Source organism: Sinocyclocheilus grahami, unplaced genomic scaffold (genome assembly GCF_001515645.1).
Source record: "Sinocyclocheilus grahami isolate Dianchi unplaced genomic scaffold, SAMN03320097.WGS_v1.1 scaffold479.1, whole genome shotgun sequence".
In the NCBI taxonomy this organism is placed as follows: Eukaryota; Metazoa; Chordata; class Actinopteri; order Cypriniformes; family Cyprinidae; genus Sinocyclocheilus; species Sinocyclocheilus grahami.
In genome coordinates, this window is record NW_015505658.1 from 710,758 (window position 1) to 733,245 (window position 22,488).

The window sequence follows — 22,488 nt, forward strand, 5'->3', positions numbered from 1 at the left end:
CAAATATCCAGATGTGTACAGCACATTTTATGGAGGACTGTTTACTGATCATGCGAGAGTAACATTAGACTACAATGCCGGCAGTTCTGACTCACATACAGTGGGGAAAAAAAGTATTTAGTCAGCCACCAATTGTGCAAGTTCTCCCACTTAAAAAGATGAGAGAGATACATTCATACACCTGAATAAGCATTTAGATCAGAGATGGGCAACTGGCGGCCCACAGGCCTATTGTCTTTTAGTACGGCCTGCTGGATCATATTAGACTCGGATGATCAATTTTAAAACATTTGAAAAGCAAGTCATGTAAAGATTGCTTTCAGTTTATGATGTTAATACAATCTCCAACCAGGAGAGGTTGCTAGTTTCCAGCCGCTCCCCTATTAACTTCAGCGTAGGACGTGTACTAATGTAAACATTCATTCCCCTTGTCCAAATACCCACACTTGCGGTCTTGGCCACTTGAGAGCGCGTGCGCGTGACAGGAAGTAAGTGTGTAAGACTGTCCCAGGTCTTAAAAACGCCAGAGCGCAGTGCCCTTAACGCACACTAAACCCACACTATCTCGAATACCACTCCGGAGTGCTATTTGAGGCTTAGTGTATCCCATCATGCATCATGTTCTGGAAATAAATCGTGAGACTTTTTGCCGAGATCTCGCGAGAGGTCACGGAAACCTTTCCAATGCAAGTTAAATATTAATATAATAATTTGATATTACATATAATTTGGTAGAAAAACAGTGTTTTTACGTTTTATTGGTGCAAAGATGAGTAGTGGTGATATTTATTTTTATCACTTAATTAGCACCACAAATTAAAATTGTCATGTTATAGGGACTACTGAACAGACATTTAGAAGTTGATTTTAAAATGCAAAGTATTTAAAATTAAAATTAAAATAAAGCTATGTAAACACTTGCATTTTGACAACACTACAAGTGTGTCCCATCAGGTAATGAAAAGTTCGACAAACACTTGTGGTCTTCATCCTCACTTGAACACTTGGGCCAAATACAGGAAATATGTCATATAAGTAGTCAAGTGGTCAAGTGCAAAGACCGCAAGTGTGGGTATTTGGACAAGGCAATTAACATTAGCAAATAATAAATGAAAAACTGACCATGAAAACAGTATTTTCAAGTCAAGATGGTAAACAGATTATCTTTTTACCAAGTTCAAGGGGATACCCATGTTTGGATTGTTTGGAAATCTGTATTTTATTTAAATTGCCATCACACCACTGCTCACAATCACTGGGGACGCCAGAGTTGCACTTGCCTCAAATTTCAAAGGTAAAATTCATAGTCAACAAAAGCTTTTTGCCAAATGCATGACAGAAATATTTGCACTGAACTATGTTCTTATTAGGGTTTCCGCGGGTCCTTAAAACATCTTCAGTTAAATTGTTTACATTTAAGGCCATGCAAACTCTTAAATGGTACAAAAAGTCTAAATTATAAGAGGTCTTTGGGGACGGAAAGACAACAATTGCTATATGGATTAATATGACGATTAAACTTCAAAAGGCTACGATTTTGCTGAATAAACTTGAGTGCTGCACGTCAGCTTTGTGTACTCCGGTTACCGGGGAAACCACTATATGCCCAGTTTCGAAAGTGAACCCTGCTGGCAGAGAATCAATTTGCTTTTTCAAAAAGCCCATCTGCTATTTTTGCTACATATTTTTAAATGTGAACCAGTGGATTGACAAAAAGCTAATGCATTATAAAAATCTAAACAATTAAGACACTAAGATGTATTTATATGTTATTTAATATAATAATTAATTGATAATAATTGTTTAAATTAATATAATAATTTATTCTTTTGACTCATCCCTTTTCTTACAAATTGTTTAAAGGCTGAAATGTGAAGTGCAGATCTGAAAAATGTCTTTAAAGGTCTTACATTTGATTTAAAAAATCCTGCAGATACCAGGTTACTTTATGGTACCATTTGGAAGAACTTTTTTTTTTTTTTTTAATTAAGCCCTTTTTAACTGTCCTTTTAGGTTGTTTTGAGAATGTTCTGTAGGCTACTAATAAAAAAAGGACCTCTGTATATTTTTTGTTGCAAATTTACAGACAATGCAATTGAAATGTTTACATTGGCTAGTCAGGGTAATATTTATGTCCACTGACAACAAAGTTTTCCTTCTGAATTAGTTTTATACTTAATAAAATCTTTAAAAACAAATGACATTAGTTATACTTCCATTTCCTTCAATAAAAAGGAAATTGAGTAAAACGGTTTAAAAGGTGTGTGGACGTGGATAAGTAATCTAGCCCCTTGGTATAAAGGAGAAAAAATGCTGACCCTCGTTACTATCAAAGTTGCCCATCCCTGATTTAGATCTTAAAGGGGTCATATGATGTTGCTAAAAAGAACATTATTTTGTGTATTTGGTGTAATGAAATGTGTTTATGCGGTTTAAGGTTAAAAAAACACATTATTTTCCATATACTTGTATATTATTATTTCTCCTCTATGCCCCGCCTTTCTGAAACGCGTCGATTTTTACAAAACTCATCGGTCTGCAAAGCAGGGTGTGTTGTGATTGGCCAGCTATCCAGTGCATTATGATTGGCCGAATACCTCAAGCGTGTGACGGAAATGTTACGCCCCTACTATACTGTGATGCCCTGTCCCAGCCGGAGCGACGATTCAAAAACATGAAAACCCATTATAAACGAGGCATTTGTTGCATCTAGTGGGGACATAATAACTGATTATAATGACTTATACTGTCTTTTTACGCATTGCGTTGCATCGCACCACATAAACATAAAACCATGTCTGCATTTGTGATTGGAGAAATGACAAACAACAAGCCCTACTCTACACTGCCCAAAATTCGCGTTTGAATCATCAGTGGCAAATTCTTTAAATATAAAAAAACTTACTTACAGTCTGTGAGTCAGAACAGCCGGCATTGTAGTCTACTCTACCAGGATCAGGAAACAGTCCTCCATAAAATGTGCTGCACAGATCTGAATATTTGGGTTGTAGTGTTCTGGAACAGTGTTGTAAATACAACTGGCGGTTGAGTGAGCGGAAGTCGGTGGCTAGAGTGAGGAACGGCCAGAGATCTAGAGCGAGCGGAGGCCGTTGGGCTTGAGAACAGCGCGGCCGGTGGATTTGACGAAGGAGCATCCGGTGGCGTTGCGGCAACCACATGTGACGACCCCGGGCTGGACTCTGAAATCGCATCATATGACCCCTTTAACTAATACAAATAACGAGTGGTATTTGTTAATATAATATAATAGGCTAATATAATAGGCAAACAACACATGCATATACCAGATAAATTTGTAACTGATTGATTATAGTCTAAATAAAGAAAATGTATTTATGTGTGTGTGTTATGTGAGCATGGTGTAGTTTGCTGGTCAGCCAGGCCGTCATTTACGTCTCTTTGGAATGTGTTTGAAGTTCGATGGGGAGACGAGAGTGGTGAAACTGTTTAGCATCTCCTTGATAGTGGGGGGAAGCATTGGCAATTTAGCACCCATATAAATGTAGAATGTGGGGCCATGTCTGTAATTTATATGCAAATGTCAAAAGGCTAAAAGGGGTCTCTAAGACATAAAACCCCAATGATCGTCCATGATTTTAAGCAGATGCTACAGAATCCCCCCTTTTGGCTGACGAAGTTCACCTGCAAACATCGTCAGACAACAGTTGTCATGATGGTCAGACAGCAGGTGGATCATGATGATCGGATGGCAGGTGGATCAGGAAGGCTGGATGGCAGGTGGATCCTGATGGTCAGATGGCAGGTGGATCAGGAAGGCCGGATGGCAGGTGGATCAGGAAGGCCAGATGGCAGGTGGATCCTGATGGTCAGATGGCAGGTGGATCAGGAAGGCCGGATGGCAGGTGGATCATGATGGTCAGATGGCAGGTGGATCAGGAAGGCCGGATGGCAGGTGGATCCTGATGGTCAAATGGCAGGTGGATCAGGAAGGCCGGATGGCAGGTGGTTTCTACTTTTCCTCAGCCTTTGGATCCTCAGCTTGGGTGTTAGCATTGTCTCAGCCTGGGTCCCTCTTTTCCGGTGGCTCCGTTTGAAGGTTTGAGGAAGGTGCACCCCGTTGACTCTGTTAAACAGGACAAAGGCCAGGCCGAGAGTTAGGGTGTACTCGATTGCTGTGGCGAGGCAAAGTGCCGTGTCGGCAGAGGTCCAGGATCGGGCGACGGGAAAGTTTGTCTGGACAGGCAGCCGAGACAGTGTTTGGAGGGCTGTGTGGGCATCTGGGACCCCCCTTTCTCAATGCTCAGTTCCAATTCAGGTTCCAGGGTGAGATTGTGGTCCTTGAAGAAGGCTGGAATTTCTACGTCGGATTGGTACTCTTTACTTGGAAAGTGGTACAGCGCCAGGTCCCCGAGGTGGAGGATGGCACCTTTGGGCACTTGAATCCACATACTCTGGTTGGGCAGGCTTACACAGGTTGCAGTGTCATGCTGGTCATAGATCAGTGTGGTGGTATGGATGGGCGTGTTGATGAGCCACTGATTTCCCACAATCGTTGCTTGCGTTTCTGTGACTTGTGTGCGAGGCTTGGCCTAAGCAGGGCAGAGTGTCTCTCTTTGAATGGGTTGGAACCCGCAGATTCCTTCAGTGTTGTCTCGGAGGAAGGGCTTGCTGGGGCAGAGATAATGAATGTCTTTGGGCAGGGTACACATGCGCAAGTTTGGGGCCAGGTATAACTGTGGGTTACTGTCATGGTAGGCTACCATATCTGGGCTGTGTATCCTGATGTGAGTGTTTCCTTGCCAAAATCCAACATTGACAATGTCTTTGAGTCTGTAAATGTTGTCGGATTCAATGATGGGTAGATTCAGAAGAAATGCCATCTCGCTCTGCTCGGGGTCGACATGTAGCAGGATGGACCCTCCCAGGGAGTAGGCAAGGTGGGCTTGAAGAGGGTCAGCTGGACAGGTGATGACAGAGGATAACACTGTTTGTACTAAGCTCTAAACATCATTCTGTATAACAGAGAATAACTGTTTCACGGAGTTCACAGTTTGGTTCAGCAGGACACTGTGAGTGTTCAGAACCACCAAGGTGCCCTTTAATGATTTGCCTATAGTCTGTAGGGTTTGGCCCTTTAGTGTGAGTTGTTCTCTCAGCTGGGGCACAGGATGGTGAGCCACAGCAACATCCTGATACAGAGACGAAGAAAGACAGTGGATCAGTGGTGGAGATGCTTGGACTGGTTAGAACAGCCTTTCGTTTTGAGAACTACAGTGAGGCCTAGTTAGCATTAGCACACTAGCAAATGTGGTTCTCAAATGCTGGTGTAGTTCATCAAGGTATTGGTGAGTGGTGTAGACGGTGACAAGGTTGGAGTCTCCTGGCAGGTACAGCAGGTGCAGGGGCAATGTCATTTGCCGGCCTGTCATTAGTTCAAAGGGAGGCACACCTGTTGCTCTGATGGCCATGAGCACCAGGGGAAGTTTTACATCCCAGTCCTTTTGGTTAGCAGACACATATTTTCTTAGCATACTGACCACAGTCTGATTCGTCCGTTCCACTTGGCCCGAAGATATTGGATGGTGACTGATGTGCAGTTGTGCTTGTACTCCCAAGAGTTTCCAAATCTGCTGCATGATCTCAGCTGTGAAGTGGGTGCCTCTGTCTGAGTTGACTCTCAGCGGTAGCCCAAACCTGGAGAAGATGTGATTCATCAGGAGGTATGCTGTAGTTTGGGCAGTGTCGTTGGGTGCTGGGAGGCACTCTACCCACTTGGTGAACTGGCACACAACTGTGAGGAAATACTTGTTGCCCCTTGTTGACTGGGGTAAGGGTCTGACCCAGTCAATTTGGAGGTCTGACCAAGGAAATGCGACTCCTCTGTGCTGCAGTGGAGCTCTGTGTTTTGGGTTCGCTGGTTGGAATTGGCAGCAAACAAGGCATCCTTTCACATACTCTGCAACATCTTGCTGCATGCCGGGCCAGTATGCCACTTGTTTTAGTGTCTCATAAGTGGCTCTTGTGCCGTGGTGTCCCGCACATGGTGCGTCGTGGGCATACATCAGCATCACCCCCCTTTGACGCTGTGGCACCACAAGCCTTGGTGCAGTGAGGTCATCAGGGGCATAAAACAGAATGTTGTCTATCACACGCAGCATGTGTGTTACGTGGTATAGCCGTTTGAGGCTTGGGGCAGCAGCAAGTTCATCTGGTGTGATAGGGTGGCTGGAGGGGTCAGAGAGGTGGTGAAGAATAGTTTTGATGGAGGAGTCAGAGGCTTGCATATCAGCAATGTCATTAATGGAGATTTGAGGAGCCAGCATAAGCGGCTGTGAGGTGGGCATTGTGGTGGCTTGAGTTTGTTTGCTGCGGGTTATGGCTGCCACGTTAAGGGTGGGTGGAGACCATAACTCGCTGTGTAGTGCACCTGCTTTGGCTAGGGCATCCGTTTGGTCATTGAGGTCCTTGTCTGGACCAGGTTGCTTCGAGTAGTTGGGGCCTTTCTGCTTCTATGATCTCAGTTGATATGTGTAATCTGAGCAGCTTTGGCAGGCTGCCAGGCTGTTACCCAGCGCCGACTTGTGATTTTGAGCATATCCTGCTTCTACGTTGCGCCCCTGGAGGGTCATTAGCCATGTGGCTATGCGTGCGTTTGTGACCACACCGCGGATGCGCTGGCTGTTAAGAAATGTGGCAGGCTGGTGACAGGTCTCTATGATCACTTTCTGTGCTCCGATGTGTTTGGAGAATCTCTGGATGGCCCATACAGTACAGAGAAAGGCTTTCTCACAGTCTGAGTATTTGCAATCTGGGGGAAGAAGTGTCTTGCTGGCATATGTGACCACCCTTTTGTCCTGGTTAAGCCATTGGTATAGACCAGCACTGAGGCAGTGGCTGGAGAATCCAGCCTCCAAATAGAACTCCTTCTGTGGATCTGGGTAAACCAGACATGGAGCAATGCACAGATGTTGTTTCAGCTCATTCATGGCATTTTGCTGATCGTCTGTCCAGACAAAGGGGCAGTCCTTTTGCAGAAGGGCAGTGAGAGGGTGTGCAATGTCCGAATAGTTCTCAATGAACTGCCTTGAATAGTTGCACATGCCTAGAAAACTTCGGAGTTCTGAGACATTGGCAGGTGGTTTAATGTTCTGAATAGTCTGGATGCGGCTAGTTTGTGGCTCAATGCCCCATGGTCCGATGAGCAGGCCCACGTAGTTGACCTTGGTTTTACACCATTGTCCTTTATGGAGGGCAATCTTGGCACCGGCAGTGGTCAATTGGTGCAGGACATGGTCAAATTTCTTTCAGTGATCAGCCACCGTCGTGTGTTTCATCAGAAGGTCATCAACATAGATTAAGTTCCCTCTTACCCTGGCATCCAGGCATGCTTTATTGAGGAAGATGTTGAATTCGGCTGGTGAGTTGGCATAGCCGAATGGGCAGCTGGTGAAGGTGTACTGCCAATTGCAAAAGGTGAAAGCCAGCTTGTGTTGGTCATCTGGATGCACTGGTATAGTCCAAAATCCTGAGGCGACATCAAGAGCAGAGAAGATTGTGGCTCCTCTGATTCTTGGTATCTCCTGTTCCAACTGGGTAATAGGCCATCGCGACAATGGCACCTGTTGGTTCAGTTTCCTATAGTCGACGGTTGGCTGCCACTTGCCGTTTGATTTGAGGACAGGCCAGATGGGGGCAGAGTTGGGTAATAGGCCATCGCGACAATGGCACCTGTTGGTTCAGTTTCCTATAGTCGACGGTTGGCTGCCACTTGCCGTTTGATTTGAGGACAGGCCAGATGGGGGCAGAGTAGGTGCTGTTACACGGACGGATGACACCCTTCTCAAGCATAGAGTTGATGATCTCCTGTACGGGTTTGTACGATTCAAGGGGGATCTTGTATTGCTTGACAAAAGTGGGTGGAGCTTTTGGGTGCGTTGGGACTAAAGAGTCTAAAGAGTCCTTGGCAAATGATTCTTTGTATATGTACAGGACTTGACGGAGTTTGTGGCAGTCTGCATCCTCCTGTATGGCATCAGCATCTTTCAGAATTTACTGGACTTGTGTCTCAAAACCTGGGTATGGCTCTTCTGTCATTACTTTCTCTGTGGTGTGGGCAGTCAGAGGTGCAGTCACGCTGTCATTCTCATAGGTGGAGTGGTTAGAGACAGTATACACGGCAAAGTGTTGGTCTTCTGTTAGCTCTGTTTTACACACCTGCTCCTTGACCACTGGCATGACTGAAGTTATGGTGATGATCTTGAGGGGTGCTGTTGACACTGTGTGGCCTGAGCTTCCTTCTGGAATCATTGAATCTGAGATGGGTTCAATTATTGGTAGAATCAGTTCAAAGTCATGGAAGTCATAACTCACTAGCCAACCCAGACGGTAGGCCTTAGGCACTCTGACATCCATTGCCGTGTAGTTATTGAACAGGATGTACACTGCCCGAGATGACTATTCAACGAGAGGTGTGGCTTCCAAAGTGAGGCCCAGTTCCCCACATTCGGGTGAAGGTTGGAAGAAGCCTAGGGTGTGGCTGAGAACTTGGGCTCTTCGCAGGTTGAATCGAACAGTGACCCCTTTGGTGTAAGCTGGTACTACATTCTCTTGTTCATTGATTAGCGTGCAGGCCTCAGGGATTGTTTGGCCTGAGAGGAGGTTCTTGAGGTTGACCGGAACAGTGGGTGACTGTGAGGTCATTGGAGCCCATATCACTTCATTGATCATGTCCACGTGAGCCCTGAGGCGAATCAGAATGTCCGCTCCGATGTAGACATCATGTGGTGCGTCTGGAAGGACCAGGAAGTAATGGGTTAGACACCTGTCATTCCACCTCAAGTTCAGGGCACAGATGCCCTTGGCAATCAACATGGTTGATGGGCAGGGATTCAAAGGGAATCATGTGCGCTTCTTAGCAAAAGGAATGTTCGTTGTGTGCTGTTTGAGAGCACTGAACAGTGAGAGGCTGATAGCTGAATTGTCAGCCCACAGTGCTAGTATGTGGTCAGTTGTTGTGACATAATTCAGCTGTAAGCCCCCCTTAACCTGGGGGCAGTATGAGTCAAGAGTCTTTGGCTAGCTGGAAAGTACAAAGCAGCGACCTTGAACCTCACTCTTGGGCCGAGGCATTCCTGCAGCAGGCGGCGAGATTTTCCGTGACCTTTGTGACCTGGCAATCTGTCTGGGGTGATCTTGGTGACTGAGGAGGCATTGGTTCTCGCACTTGAGCCCAGATTTTCAGTTGTTTAAAATCTAACAATGGCTCAAAGCGGTCTAGAGAGGAGAGGGTATGTGTCCAGTGAAGAAATGTACACAGGGTGCACTAAGCTCATAGAACCAATGGTCAGGTGAATTGGAGCTACCTGTTCAAGTTGGACCTCATTTTGGCTGTTGGATTGCACATTCAGCACACACCTCTGATATTTAAGAGTGCGATTCGGTCTCTTGGCTTGACATTAAAGTGAGGTCAGCTCCAGTGTCTACCAGGGCCTCCAGTCTCACCTCATTTTTTAATGTGATGGCCAGGTAAAGTTTTTTGGCCACCCCCCTTTCGCTTAGGTTCCCCAGGAGTCTTGGCACTGGGGCTTGTGTGGTGACTGGCAAGCATTCAGAGCTGGTCTTGTGTGGTTTGTCAGGGAGGCAGACCACCAAAACAGCGCTTTCTGGTACTTTGGGGTCCTGGCTGGAGGTGTGTTGCGGGATGTTGGCTGGTTCTGGTGGTTCAGCAGTCAGCTGAGGTGGTTGAGTGATGTCATCACTCGGTGATGGGATAGCTGGTTCTGTGGTTAACAGTGGATTAGCAGTGATCTGGTTTAGAGGTTCATTTTGAGTGGACTCTGAGTGGGCGTTGGGGTCAGATCTCAGACTTAGTCATAACTGATCTAACTCATCCTTTTTGTCTACCTTGTGGTGTTTTTTCTGGAGGAGTTCCTTTAAAAGTCTCATGATCTCTGCTGATTCAGACGTAGTTTCCCAGTTCTGTTCAGCTGATGGTTTATATTTGTGCTTGACCAGGGCATGTTGAGAGGTGTTCTGCTGCTGGCAGTCCGAGCTCGATGCTTGTGTCGGTGAATGTTGGTTCCCCTTGGGCCGTCTCTTGGCCTCCCATGTGGCTCCACCCCTTCGGTTGAGGGGTGGTTGTGACCTGTCCCAGGATCTCTCGGGGCACCCAGTCTGGTGCATAGGACAGGCACCGCCATGGCCACGCTGCTCTCTGCTGGCTGGGAAGGATCTTGACATTGTGTTGACAGGTTTGTCACTGTGGCTTGGCACCCTCTAGAGCAAGTTCTGAACTATGATTAGCGACATTATAGATTGTGGGGTTTTTCCCCGTCTTTTCAGAAGCAGTCCTTTGTTTGGCATAGGCTTTATGGGCTAAATCTCGCAGCTGTTGTGTGGACATAGTCCGTGGACATAGTACATGGGCAAGCCAGAACCTCGAAGTGGTGACTCACTGTTGGGTGCAAGTACCAGAGGAACAGAATTTTGAAGATGAAATCCTGTTCCATTCCTGGCTCGTTCCGTGCTCCGAAGTACGCCTGTCTGAGCCAGTTGTAGTAGGCCTGCATGGTTTCCTGTTTGCCCTGTTTAAGGTCCATGGCCATAATCAGTCCTTGCTCTGACTCTGGGTCAGAGAACTCATTAATCAAAGCCTGCTGCAGTTGCTGGTAATCCACTTTGACTGTTTCTGGCTGCCGGTCTAGAAAGCTCCGCACCTCACGGCTGGAGGTGATCCTGAGCAGATAGAGTCTGTCTCGTGTGGTAACATTGGCAACAGTTTGCAAGTGAAAGTCAATGTATTTTAGGTAGGCGTGCACGTCGTGTCCTCCTGCAGGGTTTGGAGTGAAAGTGGGAATATTTCTAGCCAGCTTATCCAATTCTTTAGGTGACACACCGTGACTGGAAGACAGCCTTTGGAAAGGCTCCCACCCCCTTGCTGCTGCTGGGGGTTCAGGGATGCTGGCAGGTGATGTCTTGAGCAGTGGGCTCTCACCCCCCTTTCGAACTGGGAATTCTTGACTAGGAGGTATCAGCCTACCGGTTAGGGGAAATTCTGTGGTGTGCATTTCCCTTTCAGAGTCACTTTGCAGTCTATATGCATATTTAATCTCCCAGTGAACCGTGTCAAGTTCTTCTTTTAAATAGTCTCTTTGTTGGGCCAGGGCACTGATTTCAGCCCGAGAACTTTACAGGTGGCCTTCGCAGGCCTTGGCCCTGGCATCTCTCTCTTTGAGTTCAGTCTCTGCTCTCATCAGGAGAGCCTCAGCTTGCTGGAGTTTTTCAATCAGCTCCTCTCTGGTGTCCTTTTCCCACTGCTCTCGGCATGCTGTGTCTACACGGAGATCAGTCAAGGCTTTCTGGAGTCTCTCTACTTCCTCCTGCAGCTCTGGGTCCTTTTCGTCTGTCGTCTTGTGCTGGTGCTGAGTCTCCGACGTTAGCTGGTCCAGCTGGCTTTGAGCAAGCACCAGGTTTCTCTAAGCCTCCTCAGCCTGGAGCTTCAGCGCTGCTGCTTCCTGTTCCATGCGGGCGATGCTTGCTTCAACCAGCTTTGCCTGAGCGAGGAGGTTGTGGGCTAGTGACCCGATGATCTTGGCGAGATCTTTGTGGCTGTAGTCCTGTGTAGGATTGTGTGACATCAGGATGCTCAGGTTGTCGTCGAGCTGTTCTCGGCGGCTTCAGACAGGAGGGTAACAGTCATGGCACTCAGCCAGGACTCTAGTCGATCCCAGTGGGCATCAGGGCTGGATGATCGAGACATGCTGGCTCACTGGTGAAAAGAGAGAGCTAGTGACCCGATGATCTTGGCGAGATCTTTGTGGCTGTAGTCCTGTGTAGGATTGTGTGACATCAGGATGCTCAGGTTGTCGTCGAGCTGTTCTCGGCGGCTTCAGACAGGAGGGTAACAGTCATGGCACTCAGCCAGGACTCTAGTCGATCCCAGTGGGCATCAGGGCTGGATGATTGAGACATGCTGGCTCACTGGTGAAGAGAGAGAGGGAGAGAGAGAGAGGGACAGCACAAAAGGCCAATGCAAGTACTTACAGCGTTAACAGGCTGCAATTATAGTAATTATATGTTCTATGTTTGGTCTGTTTGATGAGTACAAATAGTTAGCGGAGTGTAGACCAGACACCTGTTATCTCGGCCGTGAATGGCAAGGTGTGTCTAATTTTGTGGGGGGCTAGGATCTAAGTAAAGATTGTTGACAGCGTGATCGTCTAAAGACTTTGGCAGCTTGGGTCATAAATCTATTACTCAGCCTTCCCTGATGAAAGGTTTGGTCTCTAGGCATACAAAACAGAACAAAATTAAAAACAAACAAACCAACAAATCAAAACACAGAGATAGAGGAGAGAGCAGGTTTAAGCCTTTCACTGCTGTTATGACAGGACCTACAGAGTAGAGGGCGCTGCTGGGTCATAACATCTAGTGTGTTGGCCTTGCTGGGATAACAGGAGCAGGCTAATTACCTTAAAGATTGAGGAGAAACCTGATTTTGGGGTTTCGCTAGCTGGATGGGTCAATATTCTATGGGCTAGGCTTAGTGATGGATTGAGGTGATCCAGTCGGGATCCCGTGGCAGCTCACTGTGATCCACCGTGGAGGCAACCGTCGCTTTACCAACTAAGCACTAGAGGGAGTGCTACCTATAGGTAAACCACAAATGGCTAAAATACAGAAATTTACTTTAAATTTAAATTCAAACACTGTTTAAACTAAATTTAAATAAGTGAGTGGTAAAGTGAGAGAAACCTGATCAAATAATAAAAAAGGAACAAAACAAAAAGAAAAGGATAAAAGTAATAAAAGATAATAAAGTAAAAACAAACATAATACTAAAATAAAGAACTAAAACAGGAGGTACCTAGAATGGTGTGAATGACAATAATAATAACTAAAGGAGCAGAAGGGAAATTAGAAATAAAACAAATTGAAATACATGGACTTAGGGAGAGAGAAGTCGGCCTAGCTGAGAATGCCCACAAGTGGGAGTGGGTGAGCCCACACAAGGTGAAATCAAGTGGGTAGAGGTGGAGTTCAAGAAGTATTAGATACTTAAACAGCCTGCCCTCTAGCGTTAGTTTAAGGTACTGTGCCTCAACTCCAATTGTGCTGAAAACTGATTGCGTTTAGTGTGAGATTACTCTCATTCTAACGGACGATTTATTGCAGCTATCACAAGAACAATGTGACTTAGATCCCAACAGATTCTTACAGTTTGTGCAACTTAACTGCACAATGATGTGTGGCAGAATTTCTGATGCGGTAGACAACGGAGGTTCTTGATGAGTTCTTTTAGAAGTGAGCTGGAAGTTTTCCTCTGGTTCTTCTGAAGATAGGAAAGTCCACAGTGGATCGACAAAGTTACTTGAAGATAAAAACTGCCGGAAAATCAAACTCAGGAGGGGAGTTTTGAAGAGTCTTGGAGAGTGTCCGTCTCAAGAAGCAAAGTTTCTGAGCAAAGATTAGTCTGAGTAAATGATTTTTGATAGTTCCTATCCACACCCACCTTTTGGGTGGAATAGCCAATACCAGGCATGAATTTTTGAGCAGGAGAGGTTTTCTTTGTCTCCCTTTATGGCCCATTTGCATGTTTATGGCCGGTCTGGAGGATTGGTGCAGTTTTACCCAAAATAAAGTACAAATAGTATGATACATTTCACGATCACATAGTGTAAATCATTGTTTGAGGAATAAAGAGCAGATCATTTTGATACCAAGAAAGAAACATCTAGAAGATATTAAACCAGAGATACATTCATACACCTGAATATAAGCGTTTAGATCTTAACTAATACAAATAACGAGTGGTAACTAGGCTAATATAATAGTGAAACATACAGACAACACATGCATATACCAGATAAATTTGTAACTGATTGATTATAGTCGAAATAAAGAAAATGTCTTTATATGTGTGTGTTATGTGAGCATGGTGTAGTTTGCTGGTCATTTGGTGCCTGGCTTACCGGGGGGCATTTACATCTCTTTGGAATGTGTTTGAAGTTCGATGGGGAGACGAGAGTGGTGAAACTGTTAAGCATCTCCCTGATAGTAGGGGGAACCATTGGCAATTTAGCACCCATATAAATGTAGAATGTGGGGCCATATCTGTAATTTATATGCAAATGTCAAAAGGCTAAAAGGGGTCTCTAAGACATAAAACCCCAATGATCATCCATGATTTTAAGAAGATGCTACCGCTGCAACTTAAGAAAACGTGCAAATAGAAAAAGTACCAGCAAATTAAGATAACATCTTTATCGGTTTGACAGCACATGTGATGCAAACATGGCCATAGCCATGAGATCACCGAGGTCCGAACCTCTGTAAATTTTTCATTTTCAAACATGAAATTTTTTCTCTGAATGAATAATTTGATGTTCAGAACTCCTCATATGAGTGTCTGCATTTATAATTCAGTTTAGACAGTTTGCAATAAAGCATCTGTGGAATGAAAATAATCTCTGCGACAGTGGTGGAGTGAACGAGAGTGAGGGTGAGAGTGAGGGTGAGGGCGCAGATCCAGCTATTAAGAGCATCTTTGGACTTGTCTTTTCTACTTAATTGAAATTGAATAAGCTTACCAATGATGTATGGTTTGTTATGATAGGACAGTATTTGGCCGAGATACAACTATTTGAAAATCTGGAATCTGAGGGAGTAAAAGAAATCCAAATAGTGAGAAAATCGCTTTAAAGTCATCAAAATGAAGTTCTTAGCAATGCATATTACTAATTACTACGCCCTACAAAATTCCCAAAGTGTTCGACGCAGCGTCTCGTTCCCTCAGGGAACTAGGGTTACACACGTAACCTTGAGATGTTTTCTATTAAAGATATTTTAAAATGTAATTTATTTCTGTGATCAAAGCTGAATTTTCAGCATCAAGAGGTAATCCACAGGGAAGAGTAGATGATTTCCGAAAAATCAAACGAAGCATTGTGGCCAATTAGTAGTTTTCTGGTGTGAGGATGCGGTTCAAGATCTACCTGATCATGAATCGACCAGAGGTAGCCTAAGTCAGTGGTTCTCAAACCTGTCCTGGAGTACCCCCAGCCCTGCACATTTTGTATGTCTCCCTCATCTGTCACACCTGATTCAACTCATCAGCTCCTTAGTGGAGACTGCAAGACCTGAAGTGGGTGTGTCTGATATAGGGAGACATACAAAACGTGCAGTGCTGGGGGTACTTTGTGGAGAGGTTTGAGAACCCCTGGCCTAAGTAATTCTTAAACATTTATGGTTTATGGCAGTTATTAAGCCTCTTATTAAGAAACCATAACTAGAACCTAGTGAACTGGAAGATTACAGGCCCATTTCAAATCTTCCATTTATGTCAAAAATTTTTGAAAAAGTTGTGTCTGCTCAATTGTGCTCCTTCCTGCAAAAAAAAAAGATCTCTATGAAGAATTTCAGGCCCCACCATAGCACAGAAACTGCACTTGTTAAATTATAAATGACTTGCTTCTTGCATCAGACCAAGGCTACATCGCATTGCTAGTTTTACTTGATCTTAGTGCTGTGTTCGACACCATAGATCATGACATACTCATAGATCGATTACAAAACTATACCGGTATTCAAGGGCAGGCTTTAAGATGGTTTAGATCACCAGTTTAATTATCACCAGTAAAATATGGAGTGCCACAAGGATCTGTCCTAGGTCCTCTGCTATTTTCAATATACATATTACCCCTTGGTAATATTATTAGAAAATACGGGATTAGTTTCCACTGTTATGCTGATGATACTTAACTATATATCTCAACTAGACCAGATGAAACTTCTAAATTATCTAAGCTAACAGAGTGTGTTAAAAATGTAAAAGATTGGATGACCAATAATTTTCTCCTATTAAATTCAGATAAGAGAGAGATATTACTTATTGGAACAAAAAACAGTACACAGAATCTCCATTTTTCATGAGCTGAACTCAAAGATCTAAGACTTTTTCTATGTACACAACCTGAAACATTCTCAGGGTAGACTTCGGGATTTGTAGCCATCTCCTGACTCTGGTCAGGGGTTAGAACCATCTGTCGACTCAGTTCCGGGACTAGAGCAAGCTCTCGACTCCCAGGAGAGAATTTAGGGCCTTCCTTCTCCGGAGCTGTCGGACCTCTCACTCTCTGAAATGAGTTTAGGGATTGCATTCCTTGGAACGGATTCCTGGACTGGGGAAGGCACGTTACCAGATGTAAGAACTGGAAAGCGCTCCTGGCTTAACTCTGTGACGAACGCCGGATCCAGGCTGCACTCAGGTAGCGGAGGAGCGGACATTGGGAGGCACTCAGGAGGAGCGGACACTGGAGGGCGCACGAGAGAAGCGGACACTGGAGGGCATTCTGGAGCGGACTCTGGACTAGGAGCAGGATCCTGGCAGAGCTCTGAGGCAAGAGCGGGCACTGGACTCTGGTCAGGGGCTGGAGCCTGCACTGGACTCTGGTCTAGAACAGATAAATTCACTGGGCCAATCTCGGGATCAGAAGCTCTCTCTGGGCTAGACTCGGGGATTGGGGCCAGTGTTGCCAACTTAGCAATTTTGTTGTTAAATTTAGCAACTTTTCAGACAACCTTAGCAACTTTTTCTTCCAAAAGTGCCTAGCAACAAATTTAGCCCTTTTGTATTATTTGGCAATTTTTAGCAACTCTTGTTAAGTGACTCTAAATTACAAAAAAAAAGGAAACCAACGATGCCTAGCAGTACACACATCATGTGAATTAAGTTAGCTGCTATTTGCAATTGTTCAATTTAATAATAATAGAACACTTTAATGACTGAATAATTGTTCATTTATGATACACCCTGTTAGTGGCTTGTGATTGTTGATCAGTTAGTACACTGTAAGAAAATTTTTTCCATGGCATTATCCATTATAACCCTGTAACCCGAAAACACAAAATACAATGCGTAATTTAAAATGCAGGTTTAAAAAAAAAACTCTAAAAAAAAATTAATACAGAAAATTCCTTCAATATTAACATAGTAGATTATTTTTACAGACTTTTCTTAGATTGTAGCACACTAACTAACAACTAATACCCTGCTTAAAACTATAATTGTTCAGAATGTGTAGTTTTTCTAGTTTACTAGCTAATTTGAAAAAAAAAACAAATTGTAATCGTTCAAAAATGTGTACGTGTTCAATGTTGTATTTACAAATACAGTTATTTTTAATATTATATTGTGCATTTATATTATTTTACGAAAAAAAATCGAATTTAACATAAAATACATATTTTTCACAATTTTGCATCATGATTACATAATGACGTCATTGCGCAATGTTATTACAGCGTCATTTAGCAACAAATCGACTTTCCTTTAGCAACTTCCCCTGAAAATTAGTTGGCAACACTGATTGGGGCCTTCTCTAGGCTTAACTCGGGGACTGGAGCCTTCTCTGGGCTAGACTCGGGGATAGAAGCCCTCACTGGGCTAAACTTGGGAAGAGGAGCCCTCTCTGGGCTAAACTCGGGGACTGGAGCCTTCTCTGGGATAGACTCGGGGATAGAAGCCCTCTCTGGGCTAGACTCAGTAACAGAAGCCCTCTCTGGGCTAGATTCGGGGATAGAAGCCCTCTCTGGGCTAGACTCAGGAACAGAAGCCCTCTCTGGGCTAAACTCGGGGATAGAAGCACCATCTTAGTAAACCTAAGAGCCCTCTCTGGGTTAAACTCAGGATCAGGAGCTGAACTCATGGCAGGCCGGTGCTTCTTCCTTCGTCTCCCCTTTGGAGCGGAGGTAGAATGAGGCAAGGCCTCTAGAATGGGCAGTTGGTTGAAAACTGGAGCAGATCTTGGGGCGGAACCAGGTCAGAGACTGGAGTCTGAAGCTAGCATACTTAGGGGGCTGAGATTCTTAGCAGGAGCTTTACTAGGGCTGTATTTGAGGATTGGGGTTACCAGGATGCCTGCTGCTCGCACTTACCTTCAAGGGGGGATCTGCCACACTGGACATTAATCTAGTCTGCTTTAGTCTAAGTTCCATCTTGCTCATGGGTTCTGGCATGGCCTCATGCATGACGGCCATTTTGGCTAGAGAATCCGGATGTAATTCTGAGGCAGGAGTGGATTCATCACTGGACTCTGGAACAGAAACAAACTAATTACTGGCTTCAGGGACTAAAGTTGAGGGCCAATCAGGAAGACACACTGGAGCAGACACTGACTGCTTACTCCCTCTCTGCTTCCTCCTTTTGGCAGAGGTCATGGGGAGCATGGTCTCGGGAGCGTATTGTGGGCTGAAAGCTGGAGCAGACTTATGGACTGTAGTGGACTCTTGAACAGACTCATGAACAGACATGAACGGGGTAGCTAGTGACAGAGTGGTGAGTCCCTCATTCTGCTGTGTTGTACGTTGATGGTCTGGTCTTCTGTCAGCAAACACAATGGAAACACAAGGGTAAATCAGTATAACAGCAGATTTATTGAAGACTGTGGCAGGAGAAGACAAGACACCAGGGAGAGGGGAATTATCTTGGTAGCGGATAGGGTTTGGTGGCTTAGCTTGGTGGATTTACGTGTCCTTCCTTTCTTCCAGGTGGGATGGCAGAATGCGGAGTAGATCGCTGGGTAAGTAAACAGAGACTTGGGTTAGGTAAGCCAGTGGTTCCCAACCCTGGTCCTGGAGGCACCCCAATACTGCACATTTTGCATGTCTCCTTTCTCTGACACACCAATTTCAGATCTTGGAGTCCCTGCTAATGAGCTGTTGACCTGAATCAGGTGTGTTTGATTAAGGAGACATGCAAAATGTGCAGTGTCGGGGTGCCTCCAGGACCAGGGCTGGGAACTACTGAGGTAAGCAACACATAGCAACTGTGAGACCAGACAATGAGAGTGTGGAGTGAGCGTGTTCTTATGGGAAGCTTGATTGGCAGCAACAGGTGAGGAGGATCCACTGATAGATTCCAGGTGTGAGTGATTGACAAGGAAGTGCAGGTGAGTGGCAAAAGGGATGCTGGAAAATGCAGTGCAGAGACGGCTCAACTGGTGACTGTGACACTTTGCCCAAGGAACCGATCCATTTTTAAAATAAAATGCTATGACATTACGAATGACTGCAAATCACGTCACATATTGCATTGCACGAGATATCCATGTGAGTCAAATGTTTTTATTTTATTTCATCTTTTTTATGTATGGGGGTGCTAGCCCCTAGCACCACCTAGTAAAGACTATTAAAGTGACATAAAGGAGTCATACACTAGCTGCGCATGTGTCCGTTATTATTGAGGCGCAAACAAACTGTGTATCTGCGCTCATGGTGCACGGACCGCTATAACATCATATTTCTGCTTGAACACAGTTCTGTATATTCATGTAGTTGTCAAAAGTAATGTACAGCAAGTGCTTCATAACGGATGCTAGCCGAAGAAGCGTGTTTTGGAGAAGTTTCTGAGGATCAGTTATGTACATATGGGCATCAAACGCTTCAAATTCGCTTATTCTGACAGAGGAACTATTCAATGATGACATCGACCCACCTTACGATCGCTGAGTCTCCACACATTCAGAATGGTTTCAATTTTAATTTGTATTTTGGTGTGTTTAGTTATTCTGCATGGATCTGTGTATGCAGTCCTTTGGCGTCTCCGTGGTCTTGTTTGGTATGGCAGGTTGACTTCTGCTTATTTGTTAAAGTTACTGTATAATTAAAGTTTACATACTTTTAAGCAGCTACTTTTAAGTTGTAAACTAGACTGTCTCATTCTAGCGTTTAATGCCGAGGAGGACTCTAGGCTACAAGGCTCTGAAGGACTGAACTAGGAAGGTCGCAGCCTCGGTAGGATGCAGCCTTCCGTTTAAGAAGCACCCTAAGATTATTGCGAGTTCTCGTGTTCCTTGAAAAGGGAAGATGTATCGATACTCGAAACCACAATCAGCAATGCTGCGATTGGCTTGCGGCAAGACAGCAATGTAATGGCATCATATAATTAGAAAAGACACCTGACAAAAAAACTTGACGAATTTCTGGACCTTTATAAGGAAATGGCTGAGTGAACAAAACTACATAAATGTTATAATAGACACATTTCATTTATGCCATGTTTTTTATTTTATTTTACATGATACCCAATTATTTATATTCACAATTTCTAATATTTGTACAGGCATTACATTTTTATTTCAATATTGTAATTTTTTTATTAAATTTTTTTTTTTACGTGACAGCATTATTTAAAGTTTCTTAAGGGTCAAGATCAAGTTATCTGCATCTCTTGCGCTCCATCAAGCCACTCCCATAATAGATAATTAGATAATTAATAATTAATAAAAGATCATTAATAATAGATCACAACTCAAACTCCAAACCACTCAGATTAAATGTACAGCATGTGTTTAAGACTCCAATACAATTATAAAGTAATTATTTTATCACTAATAAATCTTTCAATGAGTAAAACTGGCTGTGTCTATAGTATTATAGACTACACAACGTTATAATATTATTTTCAAATTAATTTTTTAATTATTGTCCCTGGATCAGTAGGGTACACTTGTAATAGAGTAGCAGGGACACATTACTGGGACATATTTTAAGTATCAGTTCTGCTTAAAAAGAGTCAATCTAATCCTGTTTACGTGAAATAAGCCTGCTCCCGAGCAGGTTTAAGTTTACGGACCTGTTGCTATGACAGCAACTCTTGGATTAGCTTCGAAGAACCAACCAATCCAAGATCATGCCAAATCGTCAACAATCAAATCCAGCTAACTGAGTTAGCGATGTAACAGATAACAGACCCCTGAACATGACATACCTCAAATAATTGAGAAAGAATCAATCAATTCAGGTAGTTCATAGAAAAAACACTCCTCACATTACTTTCCATGCATAAAGCATATGAATAAAGGTCCAAACAGCAAAGAAAGTCCTCAATAATAAAACCCCAGAATAGTAATTTGCCCTTGCTTCCTTTGAGTTATCTACCTGTATAAAATACCTAACTAACTATACAGTCATATAAAGGGAGATATTTGAAAAATATTATCTGTAGTCAGATAAGTCAGTCTAGCTAAGGACTTACTACAGCAACTAATGCCAATATAACATAGGTAAATTTTAATATATATATATATATATATTCTTCTTTTTTCTCTCTAATAATCGAGTATGGTACATGGATAAAGAGAAATACTGCCAAAACTTTCTCTGTAGTAAGTCAGTAGAGTAATCTAGTGGCCACTAGGACTCTACTACAACCTTTGAAATATGAATATAACATTTAGGTGAATTATAGTGATTTTGTATGTTAAAACTCATTTTAATTAATGACAGGACATCGCTTACGTTTTTGCACTGTGGGTGGAAAATTCAGACGGTTCCTTAAGCAGCAGGCAAATAGTATTCGCTACAATGAGCATTACATGAAACTGGGTCATAGAAGGACAAATATGTATATATGTCTATAGAACCTTTACAATCCATGTATGTACTTTATGGGAATAAACCAACGGATGTATTTAGTGGATTTTACCTGTCCGCATCATTATGAACACATCCCTGTATAACAATCATCTCTCCTGGGTGAAGACCACCCGGTATAATCTCAGTGAAGGGGATTGTCTGATGAAAATCATAAATAAAAAAACAATTACGTTCAAAACACAGTCCATCCGCATTATTTTTCAGTCTAGGTTACTGTTATGATGAGCGAAACAGAATGCTAACAAATCCGCAGATAGGCTAAACACTTGTCTTCGCATGTTATTTTAGGCTATGCTCATTTGTGAAGTCGTCTCAAATTCATAAATCGACTTACCGGATTGAGAATCGTCCGTTTTGCATTTGCCACTGACATTAAAATTCCTGTATTTAGCAAATAACAGTAATATACTTAAAGGCGTGAATTTTAAAAATAACGTGGTCTTGTTAAAACCCCGTTTCCTCCACTGACGAAGAAGTAAAAGGCTCAAAAACTACGGAACTAAAACAGCATACTTGAGCATCATTTTGTATGAGGTGCCAGACTGGACAAAAACGAAGGGAACGCGATTTAAATGTTCGGTTAGAATACATGACACTCCTTTAACAACAACAACCACAGTAACAACAACATCAATAATAATAATAATAATAATAATGTATTATAATCATCATTAACAATCACAACAATAATATAACTGATTTTGTGTTCCTCTTTTTGCATCATGTCATTCAGGGGATTCAAATTCTGAACACTATTCAAACCTGCAATAATTAAGTTGAACTGTCCATTTGACATTTTATACAAATAAAATGTATAGAGGTTTGTATAGAGTTCTCTGAAGTATACAGGCTTGTATAGAGTTCTCTGTCTGAACTCTATACAAACCTGCAATAAATAGCCTAGTGGCGGCTCGTGGGTTTTAAAATAGAGGAGGCACACTAATTGTATTGGTCTGGGGATCTCTGCCGATTATTATTATTATTTGCTTAACCAAAAAAAAAAGCATCTTTCCTCAATCAAAAGAAGGACATTGACTCAAAAATCATCCAATGTCAGATTTTCCTTCTAAT

The 22,488-nt window shown here is 43.4% G+C and overlaps 1 protein-coding gene across 1 annotated transcript in view; it reads right to left on the reverse strand.

Annotated features, from left to right (window-relative positions):
- The window catches only part of lgals8b (galectin 8b), a 78,251-nt gene extending 56,330 nt beyond the window's left edge, over positions 1 to 21,921 (reverse strand). Inside the window, exons 1-2 of the mRNA XM_016236051.1 lie at positions 21,752 to 21,921; positions 21,467 to 21,555 (exon numbers count right to left, since the gene is read on the reverse strand). Of these exons, the coding sequence (XP_016091537.1) occupies positions 21,467 to 21,555; positions 21,752 to 21,790 (128 nt within the window). The 5' untranslated portion in view covers positions 21,791 to 21,921. The remainder of the gene's footprint in view (positions 1 to 21,466; positions 21,556 to 21,751) is intronic.
- Positions 21,922 to 22,488: the final 567 nt, after the last annotated feature.